Source organism: Coffea arabica, chromosome 7c (genome assembly GCF_036785885.1).
Source record: "Coffea arabica cultivar ET-39 chromosome 7c, Coffea Arabica ET-39 HiFi, whole genome shotgun sequence".
Classification (NCBI taxonomy): domain Eukaryota; kingdom Viridiplantae; phylum Streptophyta; class Magnoliopsida; order Gentianales; family Rubiaceae; genus Coffea; species Coffea arabica.
In genome coordinates this window covers 9120543-9141658 of record NC_092322.1, presented here as the reverse complement: position 1 = coordinate 9141658, position 21116 = coordinate 9120543, and the positions used below count along the sequence as shown (strand labels likewise).

Here is a 21116-nt window from a genome sequence, read left to right as displayed (position 1 = left end):
TGAAGGATTACAGAAGCATGCAATTAACTTTTGGGATATGATTTCTGTTCACCTGCTAATTCGAATTCAGTTGAAGGCATCAAAAGTGAACCTACTAAACAGCAATGATCAGTTTGACAGCCATCTTCAAGTATCCCAATTCCCAATTGTCCCACTGGGCTTGGGGGTAGCTACTGTTAATGTGCATCATCTATTCACATTTCTCCTACTCTGAGTTCAGTAACTGCGAGCAAGGAAAGCATGATTGTGAACAGTTTCTCATTTTGATCCCACAATCAACGCATGATAGCTTTATTTTCCGGTGGCTTTTTAATAATGGTATTAGTACTTCGAAAAACTATTAGAAACATGAGAGCTGGCATGAAAATTACCCCATGTTAGTCATCTCTTTCTTCTACCTTGCACAAGTCTTGTTGGATTACAATCTTTGAGTACATGAGGAAGAAAAAATTGATTCTTGTTGCATTCCCTTCTCTTGCCGTAGTCCTCTTCATCTTCATCATCTTCTTCAGTATCCGCTTAAAGTCCCCTTCTTCAACTGCAACAAAAAGTATCATTATACTGCAGGACACATCCCATCTAGAGTCGCGGTTCAGCCTTTTGATAGGAATTCTTACTCGTCCAGACAATTATGAACGTCGCCATTTCCTCCGCCTCATCTACGGGATTCAATCCTCTCCCATAGCCAAGATTGATGTGAAGTTCGTATTCTGCAAACTCACCAAGCCCGAACAAAGAACTTACGTTGCTCTTGAGATCATGCGCTTTCGCGACATTATCATCCTTAATTGTACCGAGAACATGAACAGTGGAAAAACTTATGCTTATTTCTCTAGCCTACCAAGAATCTTGCCACGGCATTATGACTATGTCATGAAAGCCGATGATGATGTTTTCTTGAGGCTTGTGCCGTTGGCATTGTCTCTCCAGCCATTACCAAGATCAGATATGTATTATGGATTCGTCATTCCTTGTCCAAGCATGAACCCGTTTGTGCATTACATGTCAGGAATGGGATTTATTCTGTCTTGGGACCTTGTCCAGTGGATCGCAGTTTCCGACATTCCTGCAAATGATACCTTTGGTCCTGAAGATAAGCTTGTTGGAAAATGGCTGGATATGGGGAAAAAGGCAACGAACAGGTTTTCTAATAAGCCAGCAATGTATGACTATCCAGGAACTAATAGCAGGTGCTCACATGATCTCATTCCTGACACCATTGCAGTTCACCGGCTAAAAAAGTGGGAACAATGGTTTCACGTGCTCAGTTTCTTTAATGTAACTGAAGAGCTAGCTTGAAAAATCCAATCTTTACAGTGTATGATTTGATTGTTTTGCTATAAATCTAAATAATACCAGTTTCAGAATCTGGCATATTTTTAAGGCTTTATTCGAAAGTGAAAGGTAGTCATAATCACAGTTTCCATGCTACTGTTTCAGATTCTGATGCTTAAGCTCATTGATAGATAAAAAGCAGAGATGCAATTATCAATTCCGGAGGACAGTGCCAAAATTATGTAGTTATACAGAGCTAAGCAGTAATACGTTCCTAAGATCAAAACAAGATCTGGTTAGCACCAAATTAAGATAAAAGCCTATGCCCCATGACCTTGGCCAGCGTGAAAAGAGCTGACCTAAGTCACAAGCTAGGCCAATGCAGAAGAAAAAGGATTTGCATCAAACATATCAATACATGATTTTATCTGAATCAATAGAATAATTTGTCAGCAATTGCTTTACACAGGATTCATCTCACCCTTTACATCTGTCATCCTTCTTTATACTTTGCATAAAAAAGTAATAAATAAATAAACAAAATAAGTAATGATAACAATTGACAAATTTAGCAGACTGTGGGGACTAGAGTAGTAGGAGTCCAATCCCGGCCAAGTTGCTATTCTTCAAGCTCCAAACAACCTGGAAGTTGAGTCAAATCCATAAGGTGTTTACCTCCGAGAAAATATCGACAACAAGATATAGCCAGATTGATGGTCCTACCTTTGCAGCCTGGATTGTGAGCGCCTGCAGCCAAATTGAGAATTACGTTAGTCTCTATTTGTCAGCAAATTTGTACTCTTATCTCGCAAAAAAATATGAAATCTGTTGTGTTCAAACTAAGCACTGGTGGCACTACTGAAGTTTTTCTTGTACCACACTAAGTAATTTTTTTTTCTCTTTTCTTCTGTTTTAGGCTTGCTTCTAATTTCTACCACCTATGTTCCTGATTTTTCCATGCGACAGAAGTACATATATCCATTCAACAAGCAGATGTTCAATTTCTATTTGTTTTTCAACTATCCAAAATTTCTAATCTTGCCAGCTTAGTATTGTCCATAACTCATTTCACAGCCTGACATTTTCATTTTCATCTTTTCATGCCACCCTTTGTTGGAGAAACTAGTGGATGGAATGCTATTAAATAAAACATGCAAATGAAAAACCTTTTGAAGATCCTAGCAGCTATTATTTTGTTCAAGACTCTCACAGGAAATGAAAGAGTTGGCGACAGCATTCATGCCTTTTCAAGGGCTGGGGCTTAGGTTTCTCCTTTGTCTCTGGCTTTGGAGTTTCATCCCTTCTTGCAGCAACATTTTTTGCCTGTGACATTGTCATTGAAAAATTAATCAACAATTCACTTCAAGAAAGTATAGCTAGTTATAATTTAGTATGGTACTACCAAGTTCCTGAATTGAAGATTGTAGAAAGTCTGGATATATCTTTGCTTTGCTATTTTCTGATCAATGTTCAGCTGCCTCCAGAAGTTATATACACACCCCATATTCAGGACCTTGTTTGCATAGATCTTCCATGTGTAGCTGCAACAAAAACCAGCAAAAGTGATCTTTCTTAATTTTACTGAGGTAATCAGAATGAAAATCTCTAAAATGGGCCAAATGAGGATTGTCATTTTGCATCATCATCATCAGCACAAATTCTGTAATGGCTATGGGAAAGTGAGATAAAGAAGAACTTGTAATGCAGTTTATTTTAGCTTTGTTCTGGTACCATTCGTATATACGCTGTAGACCTTGGGCTGAAATCCTGTTCCAGTATTCAGGATCCTCCTTGCATTTCTGAAAGAAGTCAGCGATCTTGTTGCTTGACTCATCTCCATGGTTGGGATCAATGTGAAAACCAGAGACCCCATCAACTATGATTTCAGCAGGACCTCCTTGGTTGGTTGCAAACGTGGGCAGTCCACAATTCATAGCCTCAATCACGGTAAGGCCAAATGCTTCATATAAAGCAGGCTGGACAAAAGCCCCTCTTGTATCAGCAATAGTGCGGTAAAGCTCACTGTTCCTGTTCCTGTCAGTCTGAGCTGCTATCCACCTTATCTGACCCCTCAGTTGGTACTTTTCTATCAACGTGTGCATCTTTTGTATTTCAGCTGCTTCTTCCCTATCTTTGGATTTTGAAGGATCAAAAAATGCACCAACAATGACAAGATTAACCAAGTTTCTCAGCCTCTTGTTCTTTCCATACCACTCCGTTAATCCAGTTAGATTCTTGACTATGTCGAGCCTTGCCATGGAGAAAATGATAGGTTTCTTTTTGTCTTCTAGGTATCCACTGCTTATGGAACAAGTCAGAGAAAACAAAGATGTTAGAACTTCAGGCAGCTTTTCACTTTCGCAAACTTACGGACATCTGGAAGTTTATACTTACATATGCTCATCATTTTCAGCTTTACTAAACAAAAGTTCTTCAATGGCTTGACGGAATTGTGTTAGTCTCTTGTGCTTCTCAGTATGGGGGAAATAGACTGACTGGTCAGCTCCAGGAGAAGCAATGTTATATTTAGGATCAAAGACATTGGTGCCTGAAACAACCCTGTAGAGCCCCGGAAGTGTAAAAGCAGCATGGCTCTCGTACTGGCCTGCTCTATCTTTGCTGCAAATCATGGAAAACTTAAAATATTAATAGCAATTCACTGCGTTTAGTTGATTATTTGCTGTTATGTACTTCCCAATGGCATTTTTTTCACCAACAGTTTTTGAGGACTTTATTTTACAACGTAGGAAAAGCCTAGTCACATGAAAGCACGAAATGCACCAGGAGTAAATAACCAGGTACGCAGGCAAACATGCAGAAGCTTCAATAACATTGTGTATTAAAGAGCTTCAATTTCTTACCTTCCTGCTATTTCTTGGTATGTGCTTGTGATGACAAAATCAGCCGTGTTCATTGCAATTAAATCAGCTGTAAATTGGCATGAGAAATGATACTTGGGGTCTAATTCCTTCCATTTGACGTCGGAATCTTCATACTTCGTTTTCTCCAAGGCATGTGCAATTGTTCCCTAGACCAAAATTCACTACATTATTAAACTCATCTTTTCAATCTGAGTTCTTGGTGCTTTGAACCCTTTTAAACAGGTAAAGTCCAAAGAAATAAAAACATACCAGTGTTACCCCAAGCTTACTAGCCATGAGTGATGCCACCAAATTTCCATCAGTATAGTTGCCAATAATAAGATCTGGTTTTCCTTCCATTAGTTCAATGATTTTGTCGCTGGCGTCCTATTAGAAAGTGAAAATGTGTCCATAAACCAATAAGTTGCTCAAGAGAGTAGCAACAAATACCAGAATTCATTCCCAGGACATACCTGAGCATATCTCTCAAGGTAAGGATAAACATCAAATCTAGAAATCCACTGGGGAAGGACTCCATTTTCTGTCCTAAATGGCACTCTGAGGATGTGTGAGTGCTTTGTTTTGTTTATTGGTTCTAATTCCTGGTTGCACTTAGTTCCCTTGGCATCAGGGATCAACCTTGTAACCTGCATCACAAGGATATACTTGACTTGATGATTGCCTGCCATTCATAGCCATTACAACTTTTACTCATGCAGGGAACTTACCACAAGAATTTGAGGCTTCACATTGAGACCTTGCTGCTTAATTCTTAGGAGCAATTCTTCTTCTAAAGACACCACTTGATCCAAAACATAGACCACCTGTTATTGGATAACAGCAAATTTTAGCTCAATTTGTATCAATTTACCGTTTTGTTCAGTCACTAGATTACAGAATGTGTACCTGTCCGCCAGTGTCTGGCAGGCCAAGGACATCTGATTGGCCAAAGTATCCATGGACAGAAAACAGTACAACATTGAACACTGTTGGAAGCCTGCCTAAGAATTTCTCCGTATTGAAGGGATCCGGAGCCTGAAGTACCTCAGACGCTGATCGCATTGTCTCCTTAACTCTTTCAGCAGTATCGCCCCAGCCCCTCTCAAACCCCCATTCCTTGAACCTGTAAAAGATGATATTGTGTCTTATTCCACTTTCCAATTTTTGTTAGCAAATGAAGGAAATGGAGAAAAAACTATCTGATTGACCTTAGCTCAAAGCTCTGATATGGCGTATCCTTTGGTAGTGAAGCAAGGGCAGCATCAGCAACTATCAATGCTGACTGAAGCTTTGAAGCTGTATTGATGGTCTCGTTTAACATAAGTTTCTGAAAATTCAATGAGAAAAACGCTAATTAATATAAATTCATGATTTGACTGATCAATTTACGTTCTTTATCATTTTATTTATTTATTATTCAGATTCCTGTTTCCATACTTCTCCTTGGTAGTTTAAGGAGAGCAAATAATCCACAAGAGGTTGTGCACTGCATGGGCTACCATTCAGCTTGGAAGCCAAAAACTTTGAAACATAGGTGACTCCATTTCCAATCGAAGAAGATAGAGTCAGGTGAGGTATAGAGTAGTCCATTGCTCCAAAATCAAGTTCTAAGGCGTTTTCATCATTTGCCCTGCATTTCAGAGAAAATTAACCGGATCTGATTGGATTCTGTGCGTAAACACATCATATTGCAATATACTACAAAATGGATATCTTTCGCTTGATCTTCAAAGGATATAGCATACCATAGTTTTCGACTTGCTCTCCATGTGACAAAACATAAATACGAAAAGGTATAACATAGCTTGGAGGTAAAAAATTACTGAAATAGACTAAACTGGTATATTAATTCTTGATCGTCTTGGGGAAGGACAATATTACATTTATAAATAGCTGGAAAAGAAATGCAGTTTTACCAATTTTCATCAACCACTGTTTCTTTGAATTTCAAGTAGTCTGTTGCGGTGATGCCATCCACCGAAAGATCATTTGCATTCACTTTAACGAACTCCCAAAATCCTGGATTTGGCCTTATCGCAAAGGCAACATATGGAGGAATAACTGCAGCCTCCTGGAAAGTGCACAGAGAATAGAAGTATGATTAAATTGTGTCCCATGCAGTAATATGCAGCCCTGCATGTTCAAAACACTAAGGCAAAACAATGCAGTTCAAATTGCAATCAAACTGATACCTTTGTGGTGCACAAGATATATCCAAGTAAGCCTTCCAACACTTGGCTTCTTTCAGTATGATCATCAATGATTTGCTCCAATTCATCCATCAATTGGTTAGCCTTCAATAATCGCCTCCCTTTCTCTACATACTTCGAGAAGCACCTCTTCATATGGTACCTACTTTGCCTCAAGGCCTCAGGCATGGTGTCTACTACAGAATCAGACCTCTTTAGAGCAGGTACAGAAGCCATTTTACCGGTTTGAAGGAGTGATATACAGATTGTTCAAGAAAAGAACTTTTTTCGTGGGTCATGCTGAGATTTTTCTGGGCATTTTATAGAAGAATGGTGTCAACTATGTACGTGGTTGAGAGGTAGAGTCGATCAGGATGTCAGTCTGGCAAGCAAAGTGGGGTGTGGAGAGAAAGAGGAGAAAGAACATTCTTTCTAGCAGAAAATAGATAAAGAAAAGAATGTTCGTGGCATTAGTTTTTCAAGGGAGATTCGTAATTGGAGGCAAAGGAAATCTTTTGTCTAACCTTTAGGGACTGGTTTTAGCATCTTTCTTCCTTCCAATATGAACATAGCCTTTCGTATTGGAATCATGCGGGCCAAAAAGGAACTGAACCGAAATGGGATATGTCGTATGTTGCTCCCAGACAAAGCAATATGGTTCTTGTTTCCCTGTGAAATTGTTACTTAAAAGGGCCATGGCACTTTGCCTGTGTTTTACACCTTTTTTTTTCCTTTCCCATCTCATAGATTTCTTGTTACTTTCGGAGAACCACCCTCTAAAAAATAAGTTACTGGTACCGTAACCTACTAAGCCAGAATTTAGCTCAATGGTAAGCTATCTTTGAATGGTTAATGCTAACAATTAGCTGAAAAGAAATCATAATTCCAAAATGACCACCTGTACTGGACAATATCTTCAAGTTCCAAACTCAAATAAACCACACCTCATTGCCGAGCTAACCCATATAACTCGAGTCAGAAGTCATCATTCCATTGAATCAAATGATCTACGTTCTTTTCTTGTGCATATTATTATGCAATTCCAGTACAATTACGGGATCCAAACCATCGTGGATTGTCGATCTTTATATTCATTATCTTCCTAAAAGAAAAAATCGATTCTCTAATAAACGAGCCATAAGCATGCAAAATGGATACAATATCACTTTTACTAATCATGCAGCTGCAGTTTCACGGACGACAATTGGATTTTCGTAAATCACCTTGATTTAGAATTAATAAAGAACAGAACTAATTAGTTTTATATTTTGTAGATGTGGCAAGATTCTAAACCATGGTTCAAATTATCAATGGAGATGTGAATCTCACATTTCATCCTCTCTCTCTCTATATATATATATAACTTGCGAATATAGTCTAGAACAAATTATCTGTATGGCCACTGAACTTTCGGAATCGTTAAGTTTTGGCCAATAAATTATTAACAGTTTGATTTTGACAATTAAACTATCTAAAGTTTAGATTTCGGGTCATTCTATAAGATTTAGTCGTTAACTATGTTGCTTTCTTTTGTCTTGTGAATCGTGCGAGCATTTATATCTGTCATATTTAACAATTAAATCTAATGAGATGACTTGAAATCTAAACTTTAAATAGTTTAATAGTCAAAAATAGACTTTTAATAGTTTAATGGTCAAAATTTGATCATTCCAAAATCCCGTGACCATCCAAATAATTTGCTCTATAGACCGTACTTATTTCCATAACAAAATATGTGAGAATGTGGAGTTCTTTTTTTTTTTTTTTTTTGTCGTAGAGAATGTGGAGTCCTCTCAATTGCTAAATTTAGCGTTCGAAGTCTGAATCGAAGGTGAGAGATAAAAAATTCTACAGTGTAATTAGCGTAACACAGGGTTAAAAAAAAATTTTTTTTTCCTGCCTCGAGAGAAGCATGCCGAACTCACGGGAGAGAAGACGGTCTTGGGCACGTGACACCGCATGCCATCACCAACATAAATTCACCCTAAATAATGATCTGTGTTAGGGTTTTCCAAAACCCTACCACAGCTGGCCTCCTCTGCAGCAGCCTCCTTTCTCACCCTGCTTTCTCTATAAAAGATGACCACCAAATCTGATTCCTCTCCGTCTTCTCCTCAATCTGCACGCACACACACACACACTCTGTCTCTCTCTCTCTCTCTCTCACCCACACTCTGTCTCTCTCTCTCTCTAAAACACTTTCTCTCTCACATGTATACATGCCCGCATACACACTTTTTGGCACAGTATTACTTGTGCTAATGGTGTGCGTCGAATACTGATTACCAGCGCTGGTTTATGAAACATGAACGTTGCGTATGAGCCGACGCCATATTCATACGTTACACTTCTCCAATTCTGCTTTCGATTTTTCAAAGCTCTTTCGGAGAGCTTGTTCTCATCAGATCTGGAGAAATATTCTATTTTTTTAAAGTTTTTTTTTTAAATTTTGGTTTCAAACAATATAGTGAAGGAGATGGAAGTGATGATTTTTTCCCCAGATGATCGAAACTGAAATTATCGAGCGCTTTATTTGTATTTTCTCCAGTTTTCTGGAGATAATCCAAGCCAGATTTGTCTGATCCATCTCCTCCTATCAAATTTCTCATCCACTTTTTTTAATATGCTTTTCATTGAAAAGCCTATAGCTTTTTTTCTTGTTTTTCTCAAAAGAAAGTTTAGAGGCATCGGAATGGAATTCCAGTACATTTGTTTCTTTTCGGATATCTATGCAACAGATGAATGTACTATGGACAAAAAATGGATGTGATGATTATTTCCCCAGATGATCGAAGCTGATTATACTGTGCTACCATTAAATTTCTCTTTTTCGAGAAATCAAGCCAGAAATCTGATCCATTTTTTTAGTTTCTTTGTCCTCTTTTTTCTGTTTTAAAATGTTAGTTCCAATTGTGATTTTCATCCATTTAAGCATGACAATCAATAAATTTTGCAAAATGTCATTCTAATAGTGATGGTAAATTTTGCAAATGAGATCGTCTTTTTGCCACTTGTTTCTGAATGCGTTAACCTTCCCTGTCTCGTAAGCAATTTTATTAGAATTGAACCATTGGGAAGGAGGGATATGTAAGAATTGTTACTTAGTAACTGAATACTTTTAGTAATTATGTTAATGTGGGTAATTAAATGACCTTTGCCTTTTCCTTCCTCAAAGGTTAAGCCCGAAAACAACTAAAACAAGGAGTTCTCGGGCCGGGACAAAACGTTGGCTGAATTTGCTGTTGAAATTTCTCCAGGGCATGGTACATTTGTACTCGTTAGATATTGCAGAAGACATCCAAGGCGATCTGGTGATTACGTTTAGGCCAAGTTTATCCACTCTTCAAAACGAATGCTGTTGGTGAAGCGCGCCCAGTAGCAGGTGACAAATGTATCACTAGGGAAATAGAAAAGGATGCATGAGCAGCTGCTACAACACCGATGGAAAGCTTCATGGCAATCAATTAATAGATATAACCTCTTCCAAAAATTATCAATTTGTTACCCCCTTCATATACCCCTTATAATAGACCACTGGTTAACGTTCTTGTCAGGGTATAGATATCGGAACAAAGTGCTGCTGTTATGTTTTTCATAGATATGTTGTTAAATCACTTTTTTACTTTATATATGTCAAATTGTTGCAGTATTTTTTTTTCATATAAAAAATCTAGAAAAATGTAATCCAAACAAAGCTTCCCAACTAGAAGAGGAAATCAATGGGCTGCACCATTACCCCAGAAGTATAAGGGAGTATAATGCAGGAATTATCTAGACGACTACAATTACAAAAGAAATTGTGAACCGAGTTGACAGCATACATCCAACTGAGCCCGTATTTACACCACCACTTTCTTGTGCTTTGAGCAAATGCTAGCAAAAAATCACGGCAGTAATTCTGGAAAATGCCATCCATTGGTACTTTATATAAGGTACTTGCACTGGCAGTGTTTGAGTTTGACACAATGCAGAGAGGGGGCTTTTCCTGTTGAGAACGGACATTCTCTTATGGTGCTCGTGTCTGAAGTGATGCGGCTCTACCCAATGGTGAACTAAACTTCTGGAGTGGCTGTTGGCTATTAATGGCGGGAAAAGCCTGATTCAAAGGTTCATCACCAGCCCGAGAAGAGAAGCAAGAATCTGTGCATTATTCTGAAGTATCAGAGGAATAGCTTGTAAAAATTTCTGAGACCTTGCGTCTGCAATATCAGCCCACTGTCTTCCGGAAGAAGAAAGAGAAAATACAACACTTCCTGAACCAATCATCTACTGCTCGTTCATTCCTTCCCCAATTAAGCTAGAGGAGCGGAGTGCCATCAGCATTTATTTGGTGTAGAAGTGGAATACAAAGATTAAGATCCCTCGCATTATCTGGTAACAATCCCCTTAAATCTAGCGGAGGAGCAATCCCATGACTCCTCAGTGTTCTGCAATTGACTCTAAATTTCTCTGCTTGGATGTTTCGAACATTTTCACAGAAAAGAAGTTTAAATCATCTTCAGCTCATTCTGCAATGCAGCATAGTAATTTTCTCTTGTAGCTGAGTCTCCACTGGACAGCTAATATCCACCTAGAGATAGACCTTCTTGCTTTTCGAGGTATATGCAAGTTGTTGAAAGCTTCCTCATTAGTTGGTTCATGGCTTTCAAGGAAGGCACGAAGCTCAGTGCTACATATTGATGGCAATTTCTCGAGCTCCACTGGAAGAAAAATATCCTCAATTTTGCCAATGCTGCTCAGCAACAACTTATCCTGTTCAATTGATGTCCTCAGATTCTGTAACATATCTTGGCATTTCTTTGCTATCCACCCCATGACAGTTATCTCATTCTCTACTGAAATTTGCTTTCCCGAATAAGCAAGGTGTCCAACAGATCGCCGTTTGTTTGGAGGAGTTGCCCACAACCGCATAGCAGAGAGTAGGGCAAAGGATGGCTTCCCGTCTTGGTCAATATATAGCAATTCTTTGGGCCATGAACACAATGTATATATGTCAGGTTCCAAAGGGATAAAAGCCATGTCATTTGGGTTATCATCTAGAAGAAACCCATAGTGCTCAAGCAGCTCCAGATTTGTGTACATTCCATAACTTAGTAGAACCTGTTTGGGACACAAAGAAAGTAAAACTAAATTGCCAATAAGCCACAAAATAGTGTTTATTGAGTTTAAACATGAATGCAAAAGATACAAGGACATGGTAAGTGTTAATGAAGAGATATGTCGACTCACTAGAAGCTCTAAACTATCCCATACGGCAACAGCTAATTTGTTTTGGGTTCTCTCAAGATCACTCAAAACTACAGTAATAGTAGCCATCTCCACTTTCCAGACCATGATATTGTTTATAAACCTAATCTTTTGGTATGCACCAGTAAGACTTAAAGCAACCATTCCCAGATCCATTCCTTGCACCACAGTACACGCTGCTATAGAAAAAATTTTATTTCAATCTCAGGATGGCTACTGTACTATCTTTAGGTTAATCTATTCGCAAATGTCTCCAAAAATGCAATAACATTCTGACAAGATAATATCCAGACATAATGCAAGCTTTTGGAATATCAATGAAGAAATTTTCACATAAATGAATAAAACCAGAAACAAGAGAGAGCTTATTAGAAAGACTCTGAGCGCACGTAAACAAACTGAAACTGAAGACAAGTGTGGATGACATTCATCTAATCCTAAGTTTCAGCAATTATGAACTCTAAATCAGTTTAATTTTTTAAGAAGAATTAAGAGTCTCATGCTCATGTTCCTCTGCGTGTTCACGAGTTGTTTTGTACATGGAAGAATAAGTTATAACAGACAAAAGAAGAAGAAGAAAGAAAGAAAAGAAAGTTATGCTCAATCAGTTAACTTAAGAAGAAAGAAGACAAGGGGGCACAATTATGTGACTGATATCATACTTGAAGAAAGTAATAGAAGCCTATTCATAAGACATCAATATCAAGTTCTAAAAATGAATATTCAGACCACACAATGGGATGAAAATCATTAAATAATATAATAACAAACACATGTACATGTCATATGGAAAGACGTCATGGTAAACAAGAACTTGTAGCCATACCTGCTCCTTCTCTCTGTAGTTTCTCTTAGCATAGAAACAATAAGCACCAACATCATCCTCAAATCCAGCATCTGTTAATCTCTGTGCATTGGCTTCAGACAATCCTTCAGTCTGCATACTGAAACCATTTCCACAAGACCCCAAAGTCTTATTACCACACGGTTCCTCTGCAGGAGCGGCATAATTGAAGAAGTCTCCGACAGGACACAAGCACCCAGCTTCATCCCATGGTACGTGCATTGTGCGGGATGATATCTTCAAGTAGAACCAACTTAAAGATTATAAACTAAAAAGCAAAATATTTGTGTATCGCTCAGATATAATTACATGCTGTTGAAGTGCATTATCTACTTATTTGTCAGTAGAAAACCACTTAATGCTCTCCATATTTTTGCAAAGACCAACCTCAGTTATCTAACAGTAATAAAAGATGAAGTGATTTTCAAATTCAGAAGGATCAGATGAGACGAGATAATTACAGTTGCAGAAGCCCATAGCCATGCCTTAAAGGTTTGTAAAGCAGGCTTGAGCTTAAGTTCGGCCATAACTACACTAGCTTCTTGCCACTCCAACTTGGCCTTTCCTGCAGCCTTTTCTGCAGCCCAGATGGCATCATCCACCTGTAAGTTATTCAAAGGCTTCAGATAAAACATTTTACATCTGATACAAAATGCACAACTGGTATAAGTCGGGAGTCATTCTCATCTTAATGCAACAGTCTAATTAGCATTCATAGATTAGAAACTAACTTGCAAAGCTTGTATCTCAAATTGACCAAAACCTGCAAGCGTGTCATAACTGCGTGGCAACTGCTTTAAGTAAGGGTACCACCAAGAACTTTTCCCCTTATTGACTTCGTTCAAAAGTGCAATGGTTAATATCTGCACCAGATCAAACTTTGACAGCATTACTACATGTACATCCACCAAAAATCCGTCCTTTCACCACAACAACTCAAGAAATTAACAAGACTGAAAAGCTTTCCACAACAAAAGGGATTCGTCTACCAAGCCCAAATATCCAAGATAACACACTCCTACTTCACTATTTTGGTAATATTTCCGACTAATTTCGGAGGTATTATACTGAATTAACTACTCTAATAGTAGTATAGCAAGCCATCTAGCTCAAAATCCATTTGCTGAACCGAGAAAAGGAAAGGGAAAATCAAATGCCAACATCAAATAAGGAGTACTACCTGAGTGGAAGAAAGAAAAGGATGTGATTTTTTACAGGCAGAGAGCACTTGATCTTTGACCATCAAACTCTCGCTTGTCATCAAGGCTGCCTTAGGAACTCTTAGTATTAACTCCCCTTTTCTAAGTTCACGGGCCGCTGCTAAACCCCTTCTGCTTATTCACATTAGAACGGAAACAAGAAAACCTTAGAATTCTTGATCATATGAACAATATATCTACAAGTCAGAAGAGTAAAAGAGAGTACCCGCCGGCATCAGGAAAATGGGAGACAACTAGCGAGTGACCCAAGCAAGAAGGTAGAAAGGTGGAGTCTTTATGAGGGAGAGTAGAAGAAGAAGAGTCTGATATTCCCAACTCTGATGCCCAGTGCAGGAAGAATTCGAGGTTTGCTGCATCGCCTTCTTCTTTAGCCATTGCCTACTTTCCTTTCTTCCTATGTGCTCGAGAACTAAGAGGAAGGGGCCGAAGGGGTGGCCTTATGTCCAAGTTTGCAGTTGTTCGTGGGCCGAAAGTCAAAATGGGGAAATTATCCTTTTACTTACTTCGAGGTTCAAGCAATGAAAGTCGAAAGCAAAGTTCGACTGGTACTGGGCCACAGCCCTAAGAAATTCTTAAACAACGGATTGGTTTTGTGATGGACATCAGACAGGGAAACTTTTCTCTTGCACTTGTCTGTGCCTTTGTCTTCGGTCCGTTTGACAAATGAATTTTTTAGGTGTGTGTCTAAAATTTTATTATAATTTACTGTAAAAGTTGTAAAAAAAATTTTTGAAATGTGTAAATTTTTGGATATTTTGAAATATATAATTTAAAATTTTCGAAAAGTTTTTTAGGATTACTGCAGCTAAAGTTGTTAAAAAGTTTACAGCAAACAAATTTAGCCAAAAACTTGCTTGCCAAACAAGGCCTTTGTCTTTTGTTAGAAAACAAAAATGTTATAGCAATCCTATTTGTTTTCAATTGCTTAACATACCCTTTTTGTGGTTGTTTAAAAGCTTCATTTATATACTTAAGAAGGATTTGACAAAAAACATATATATATATATATATATATATATATATATATGTACCTAAGAAGGATATATTAACTCTAATCTTTTTCTTCTTTTTTTCTTGAAAGGAATAGTAAATCTGTCTAATTACGTTTATCCTCTTAACTAAGAGACACTAACATGCTCATGAAGATGAAATTATTGGGACTCTTACTTATTGGTTGCCTAGATTAACTAATTGGATAAGCTAAGTGTACAGAAAAAGTTCACAGAAAGGAGACCAGTTTGTTCACTTCACTCAAATTCAGACGGCAGGTTTTCGGTATGGCCGCCCAAATCTATCTAAACTTTGACGCTGCGTTGGACATACTCATTTGAAAATGACTTCAGTTTTTACCATTCCAAAACTTCTCTTTTCTACAAAGTCAAGAAGAGAAGAGAACAACGTTACGATGAATTTGTGCAAACTCACCAAAGAAAAGTTAGGCTCTGTATGCTTATTCCAATCTTATCAACTGCTTAAAGTAAAGCTGGTTCGAGGAAAATAGTTTATTCAAACAGCCAAAGCTACTCCTCCTACTTTTAATCAGTTTGACCTTCCGTGTTGATATCGCACCATCCTAAGTCCTAATGCCAACAAATATATGGGCTCCATTTCAATTGTGTCATTTTTGAAAAGTAAATTGAAAAGAAAACGCTGTAGTGCCTTTTGAAAGGTGATGTGCATACATTTAAAAAGAGTTGTAAAAGGAAAAATATAAATTAACAACGTGTGTAGAAAATATTTCAGAAGAATTACAAGTGATTGAAAGATAACATGTGCTGGCCTTTCCTTTTGCTTTAGGAAGGAGGATCACATCCGACTGTAGAAGTGTTGGAGGAACAGTAATCATCTAGATGAGACGAGTGCACTGCACTACCCTCCTTTCTTTCCCTTTTTTTTTTTTTCCGTTCGAACAAAATACTCCAGACCTTACAAATAGGCCGGCTAACTCGAACTCGATCCAAAAAAAAAAAAAAAATGTGTTACACCTAAGCGTCAATTGGATCAAGCAGAGTTTTTAAATCCAAACTAAATGCGAGTCGATGTTGAATCATGCTAGGATTAGTCCTGATTAGGACCCAACCCGTGTATGAGTGTGTGTATATATATTATGACATAAAATATTAATAATACATATTAATTTACAATAATTCATAATTATAAAATATATGTTATATATAATTTTGTATTTAATTGTAAGATTGGATGGAACCGATTTCAACCCGAAACTCGTATAATTTGAGCTAAAAATTCTAAAACGCACGTGCAATTTGTGAATCGAATTTGGACTTGAGAAAGCTCCACTCAAAAAACTCAATCTTACTCACAAAGGAAGGAAAGAAGGATAGAGGAGAGTTTAATCAACAATCCAAGGATCTCACAGTCACTTCGCATGTCTCGCTTGTGGACAAAGAGGCACCAAACGGCGCTAAGGCCGGCAGCAAAAAGAAAGGAATCCGAAGGAGTCAATTGTAGGCCGAGTCATTCCGTGCAATGAAAATGAGGGTGTTCCCCGTCCGGCAGGACAATTCTTTCAGAATCTTATCGCAGCAAAATATTACAGGCCTCAGGTCCCATCAAAGAGCAAATGGACGGACGCAATTACTTCCAAGCCACTGTGGCCTTCAGTTGTTTTCGTTCTCGTTCTTTCTCCTCGGTTCGAAGTGCTTCCCTAACCAACGCAAAACGGAAACATAGGACAAGACCTGGCTATTCTCAACTCTCTCAAGTTCTTCTTCGTTACGTAGTTAGATCATTAAATTGGACGTTGATTGATCTGCACTCCTTCGTCTCGTAATTCTTTTCCGTGTAAAAGTGAATATTTTCGCGAGCAAAGTATGTTGTATGTCCGATTTTGTAGTGCTAGTTTCTTATCCACGTAGCAATGGTAAATAGTGCTAGCTTGCTGCTCATCGTGGAATTTCAATTCTTGTGCAAGTGGTTAAAGCACAACCAAGGGAGGAATTTAGGTTTAGGGTTGAAATTTTTCAAACTTTTCTATATATATATATATATATATATATATATATATATATATATATATTTATATATTTATATATTTAACTATTTGCACCCTCAAGTTCTAGAAGATCACGCCCCCTCTTAAAAAGTTTGAGAATTTTCAAAAATTTCTTTTATACACACACACACACACACACACACACATATATATATATATATATATATATATATATATCAAAGAGGCTTTTGAAAGAAAAAATTTACATGTGTACTTTTCGCCTCCTCAAATTTATATTTTTTAGTTTTGCCATTGAGAACAACACAATCAAATTGCATTATATCAAATAAGATAGGGTTAAAAACAAAAAAGCCCCCTGTGATATACCTAATACACAGAAAAACCCCCTAGTTTCAAAACACACAAAACGACATCTCATGTCTTGAACTAAATTGTAAACTAACAGAATCCGGTAAATTTAACGGAAAACTTAACAGCATTCGGTAAATTTAACAGTAAACTTAACGTAATCCAATAAGTTTAACAGCTGAGACCGTCATTTTCGTTAAATTTAACGAATTCTGTTAGTTTATAATTTAGTTCAAAACATGAGATGTCGTTTTGTATATTTTGAAATCACAAGAGACTTTTTTATATATTAGATATATCACAGAGGGCTTTTTTGTTTTTAACCCAATAAGATAATAAGCAAGGTGCATTTTTTGGTGTGTAGTATCAGTAGATTAGAAAGACAAAAAGTAACTGCTTATGGTGCACCACACGACATGAATACCACTCAACTTATTTTTATTGTTACCAAACAAACCTTTTATCTATTCTAAGTCTGCATTCTATGCAAAATCGCATTTATCGTATAATAAAAGTTTTGAAACAAACCGTCGAGACTCCTTACTTGCACGCAAAAAAGCAAATCTCTTCCATTTAGACTTAGCAGGTGCCGATGGAAATTGATACATTTGATAATGACGAATACCTGTTGGAGAAGAGTCAAACACGGTACTTATGGGCTTCTTCTATTATTGTTCGACGAATAATGGGACAGCCAAACCCTCCTTATCCCTTCACTTGGTCATCAAATCTTCTTCTTCTTCTTCAGTATACTCGCCTCGTATTGTTATTTGTCAATAACTCCCGTTTGCGTGGTTACTAACAACAACGTAAATAATAGTTTTTTTAAAGAATATAATTAAGTAAAAATTCTATCATCCTTTTAAGGACTTATTTCTTTAATTTGTAGCTCTAAATGATGCTTGTGATCTATAATTTAAATAATTACGATTATTACAATTTAAATGCTTAAAAAGTTTATTTCATTAGCTCACGGAGAATTTGATGTGAGAGTGTGAAACTCAAAAGACATAGAATTTTTTATTAACTAATTGATGAATTAGGTACAGGCGTGTAAAAATGAATTTAATCAAATCCAACGCCCGAGTATTCAAACTTGTTTATTTATTTTAACGAGTTTGAAATTTGAATTGTTCATTTACTGAATCGAGTTTGAACGAATATTTTTATCGAATTTAAATGTTATAGAATACAAAACACAGTTCAAACTTGATTTGGTTTGCTAGCAACCTGAGTTCGACCGATCTCTTATTAAATCAAACTCAATTCGAGTATCGAGTAGTTCGGTTCATCTTTCAACCCTAATTAGGCGGACAGTTCAAAGCAAACTTTTCATCCTTTAGAAAAGGGTAGAATTTTATTTATTGGATCAAGATACGGGATCATTTATTTGTTTAGTTCAATTTAAATTAAAGACTAATTAAGTGCAGAATTCTAAGAAGCGTGTAGAATCATGTCTACTTATTCTTTTGGTAAAATGACTATGTACGAAGAACTCAAACAACTGGTCAATTGTAGCAAGTAAAGGTCTCTGTATCAATTTCGAATATACTAATCATATTTTTGTGTTTGTACACAAAATACTTCAAAGTGAGACCATCCTTTTTTTAAGTAGCAAATGATGACATAGCTACGTCTCCATTATTTCTCCAAGAATTCACATGAAATTCTCCAAACTTAGGTTGATAACCAAATGGAAATCTTCAACCACAGACTTCCTATTTAAGTGAATGTGATGCATACCATGAGCTAATAGAGCACATGCATGGTGCATTAAATTATTAAATCCCAGAAAAACAAGAAAAAGACACTTCCCACACCCAAAATCAGATCCCATAACTCTTGATGTTAAGCATTGATTTTGTTCCCCTGTGGGCTGCAGCATTTTTTTTGTCTTTGTTTTTGCTTTCGTAATTGCTTTCAAAAACCAAAATGGTGAAAACATACCACTTGCAAATTGTCTGCACTCAATCGACAGTCATGGACCATATTTTTTTCAGAAAGGCACCCAAAAAGTGAGAGAAAGTGCAAACTTCTACGTGTCCAATAGGGAGTCCTCAATGCCTTGTATACCAACGTGTGGACACCATGCTTAATGCTTGAGGGTCATTTATGTCTTTTCATTAAACACTCAATATTTTTTTTAAGATTTTTTTTTTTTTTGTGTGTGTGTGTCAATAGTCAAAACTCACTATTTTCAGAGTATTTCGTATGAGCTTTCTCATCCAGCTCATTTAGGGTAAAAGATAGAGACAGATCAGCCCTAAATGCTAATTCAAGTTGGTTCAGTTGGTATTAATAGGTCATTTTATCTATAAAGGCCATGAATTTGAATGAATTTTATTATTAACGTGAGAATTATGCAGAGCTTTTTTCTTTTTATTTTTTGGCAAAACTCACTATTTTTTAGAGTTTTTCATATGGGATTTTTCAACCAGCTCATTCAGGGTAAGGGATAGAGACAAATCAAAGTGCTAATTCAAATTAGTTCAATTGGTATTAATGGATCATTTTATCTATAAAGGTCATGAATTTGAACAATTTTCGTTATTAATGTGAGAATTATGTAAGCGACTTTTGATCTCTCTAAAATATACGTAACCGTACTAGTGATGAGAAGCTGAATTTACTAATTTTTTCAAAGGCGTAGGTAACCGTGGTGACTACGAAAGCCGAATACAAGAAAAAAAATTTTTTTAAAAATTTAATGTAAGTGAAGGATTTTAAATCCAAAATCTTTATTTTATACTCTTTTTTTCATACCGTTCAATCCATTCATTCTTTAAAAAATATTGTTTACATACATTTTTAACATATTTTTGAATCACTTTTTAATTTTTATAATCACATTTTGACTTCGCATATATGACGTTAAAATAAGTGCTCCAGTGTTTGGATTTTGGAATAATTTGTGTCCAGAGTCCCCGTGAGAAAATTGAGCTTTTCCTACCACTTAGACCTGAACTGGCACTTCCTACTGTGGGGGCCCACTATCACTACCGCCTGGTTTGGACACAAAAGAAGGTTAACGATTCCATTCACGAGTTGACACGTGTGCAGTTAACCATTTCCCGCACTCAATTTTGATAACGTTATCTTCCACTGATTGGTCAACGAGTACACGTGGCCGCCAATGGCTAAGATTCTTAAGGACTTAATTAAGCTGCTAATGCTAATCTATATGCAGGCAATTCCCATTGGGCGGCAGAGTGCCCCCTCTATCTCCTGTATGTAACATGTTGGACTCGGCAAGATTCTCTCTCTCACTCTTTTTTTTTTTTTTTTTTTTGATCTCTTGATAAAGGGCAGAAATATTTTAAAATAAAAGGTCAAACTATAAGTCAGAAGAAAAATTCGCAGAAGTGAAAAAAAAATGATTGCAGAACTAAGAACAAAGTGAGCTATCTTTTCATTAATTTGGCAATCTCAAACGAACGAACATTTTAAAATCAAAATAAAATCGGTGTGACAAAATACATATTACTGTTAGCCAAATGTTAAATTGGAATTAGTTTCCAACAGGAAATGATGCATCTGAAAATTTGTAACCTTTTCTTTTCTTTAGTTTTGTACTTGGATAGTTTGTATCTGCAATCATAATTTTCTTTTCCATTTCTGTTGTGTCCCATTATTCTCACAGATATTAAAATATTTGTGTATGTCCGAACTCCATTATCAAAATTTTAACAAAAATCCAATGCTATATTATGTAATTCTATATTTAACAATTGATGTATATTCTTTGAATCTCAATTTTGGGCATTTCGTGTTGGATTCTAATGAAAAATTGTAAATCTATGTTAATTTTTAGTTTTTGATCGATATGATATAATCCAGCCACGATGTATTGCTCAAAGTTAGCTACGAATTTTGATTTCACTCATTGTTGGTAAATCCTAAAGATAAATTATTGATTCACATGCTAGATATAGAGTGTATGTATTCTTGATTTACGCTCTTAGTAGACAAATGAGCAAAAAATAATAGAAAATGTTCAATTGACCCATGAACTAATTTTGCTAAAGACTAGTAGTATATCATTTGACCCCTGTTCAATCAAATGATACCCACACCAGGATCCTTGCAAGAATCAGACCAAACGACTTCGAAGATGCAGGAGGTGGTGGTGGGCCCATATCTTAGCCACTAAAAGGC

The 21116-nt window shown here is 36.7% G+C and overlaps 3 protein-coding genes, 1 long non-coding RNA gene and 2 other non-coding genes across 6 annotated transcripts; 4 read left to right on the top strand and 2 right to left on the bottom strand.

The window, feature by feature from the left end:
* The first annotated feature begins 57 nt into the window (after positions 1-57).
* Positions 58-1454, top strand: LOC113698396 (beta-1,3-galactosyltransferase pvg3-like). The gene has a single exon (XM_027218208.2). The coding sequence runs from the start codon at positions 436-438 to the stop codon at positions 1297-1299; it is 864 nt and encodes a 287-aa protein (XP_027074009.2). The 5' UTR covers positions 58-435; the 3' UTR covers positions 1300-1454.
* A 217-nt stretch (positions 1455-1671) lies between these two features.
* LOC113698774 (sucrose synthase 7) lies at positions 1672-6599 on the bottom strand. The gene is made up of 15 exons (XM_027218721.2): positions 6329-6599; positions 6053-6207; positions 5574-5766; positions 5345-5463; positions 5043-5259; positions 4865-4960; positions 4610-4783; positions 4407-4523; positions 4137-4303; positions 3670-3894; positions 3007-3573; positions 2678-2816; positions 2519-2598; positions 1999-2022; positions 1672-1917 (listed from the first exon to the last, which is right to left on the bottom strand). The coding sequence occupies exons 1-15, from the start codon at positions 6560-6562 to the stop codon at positions 1902-1904; spliced, it is 2523 nt and encodes an 840-aa protein (XP_027074522.1). The 5' UTR covers positions 6563-6599; the 3' UTR covers positions 1672-1901.
* A 1704-nt stretch (positions 6600-8303) lies between these two features.
* Positions 8304-9974, top strand: LOC113698776 (uncharacterized). Its single transcript, XR_003450294.2, has 2 exons — positions 8304-9412; positions 9501-9974. It is a non-coding gene; the product is annotated as an uncharacterized lncRNA (long non-coding RNA).
* LOC113700274 (small nucleolar RNA Z103) lies at positions 8802-8912 on the top strand. Its single transcript, XR_003450616.1, has one exon. It is a non-coding gene; the product is annotated as a small nucleolar RNA Z103 (small nucleolar RNA).
* On the top strand, positions 9086-9185 carry LOC113700273 (small nucleolar RNA Z103). Its single transcript, XR_003450615.1, has one exon. It is a non-coding gene; the product is annotated as a small nucleolar RNA Z103 (small nucleolar RNA).
* Positions 9927-14078, bottom strand: LOC113698775 (protein SET DOMAIN GROUP 40-like). Its single transcript, XM_027218722.2, has 6 exons — positions 13842-14078; positions 13597-13747; positions 13148-13279; positions 12878-13018; positions 12399-12653; positions 9927-11425 (listed from the first exon to the last, which is right to left on the bottom strand). The coding sequence occupies exons 1-6, from the start codon at positions 14009-14011 to the stop codon at positions 10829-10831; spliced, it is 1446 nt and encodes a 481-aa protein (XP_027074523.1). The 5' UTR covers positions 14012-14078; the 3' UTR covers positions 9927-10828.
* Positions 14079-21116: the final 7038 nt, after the last annotated feature.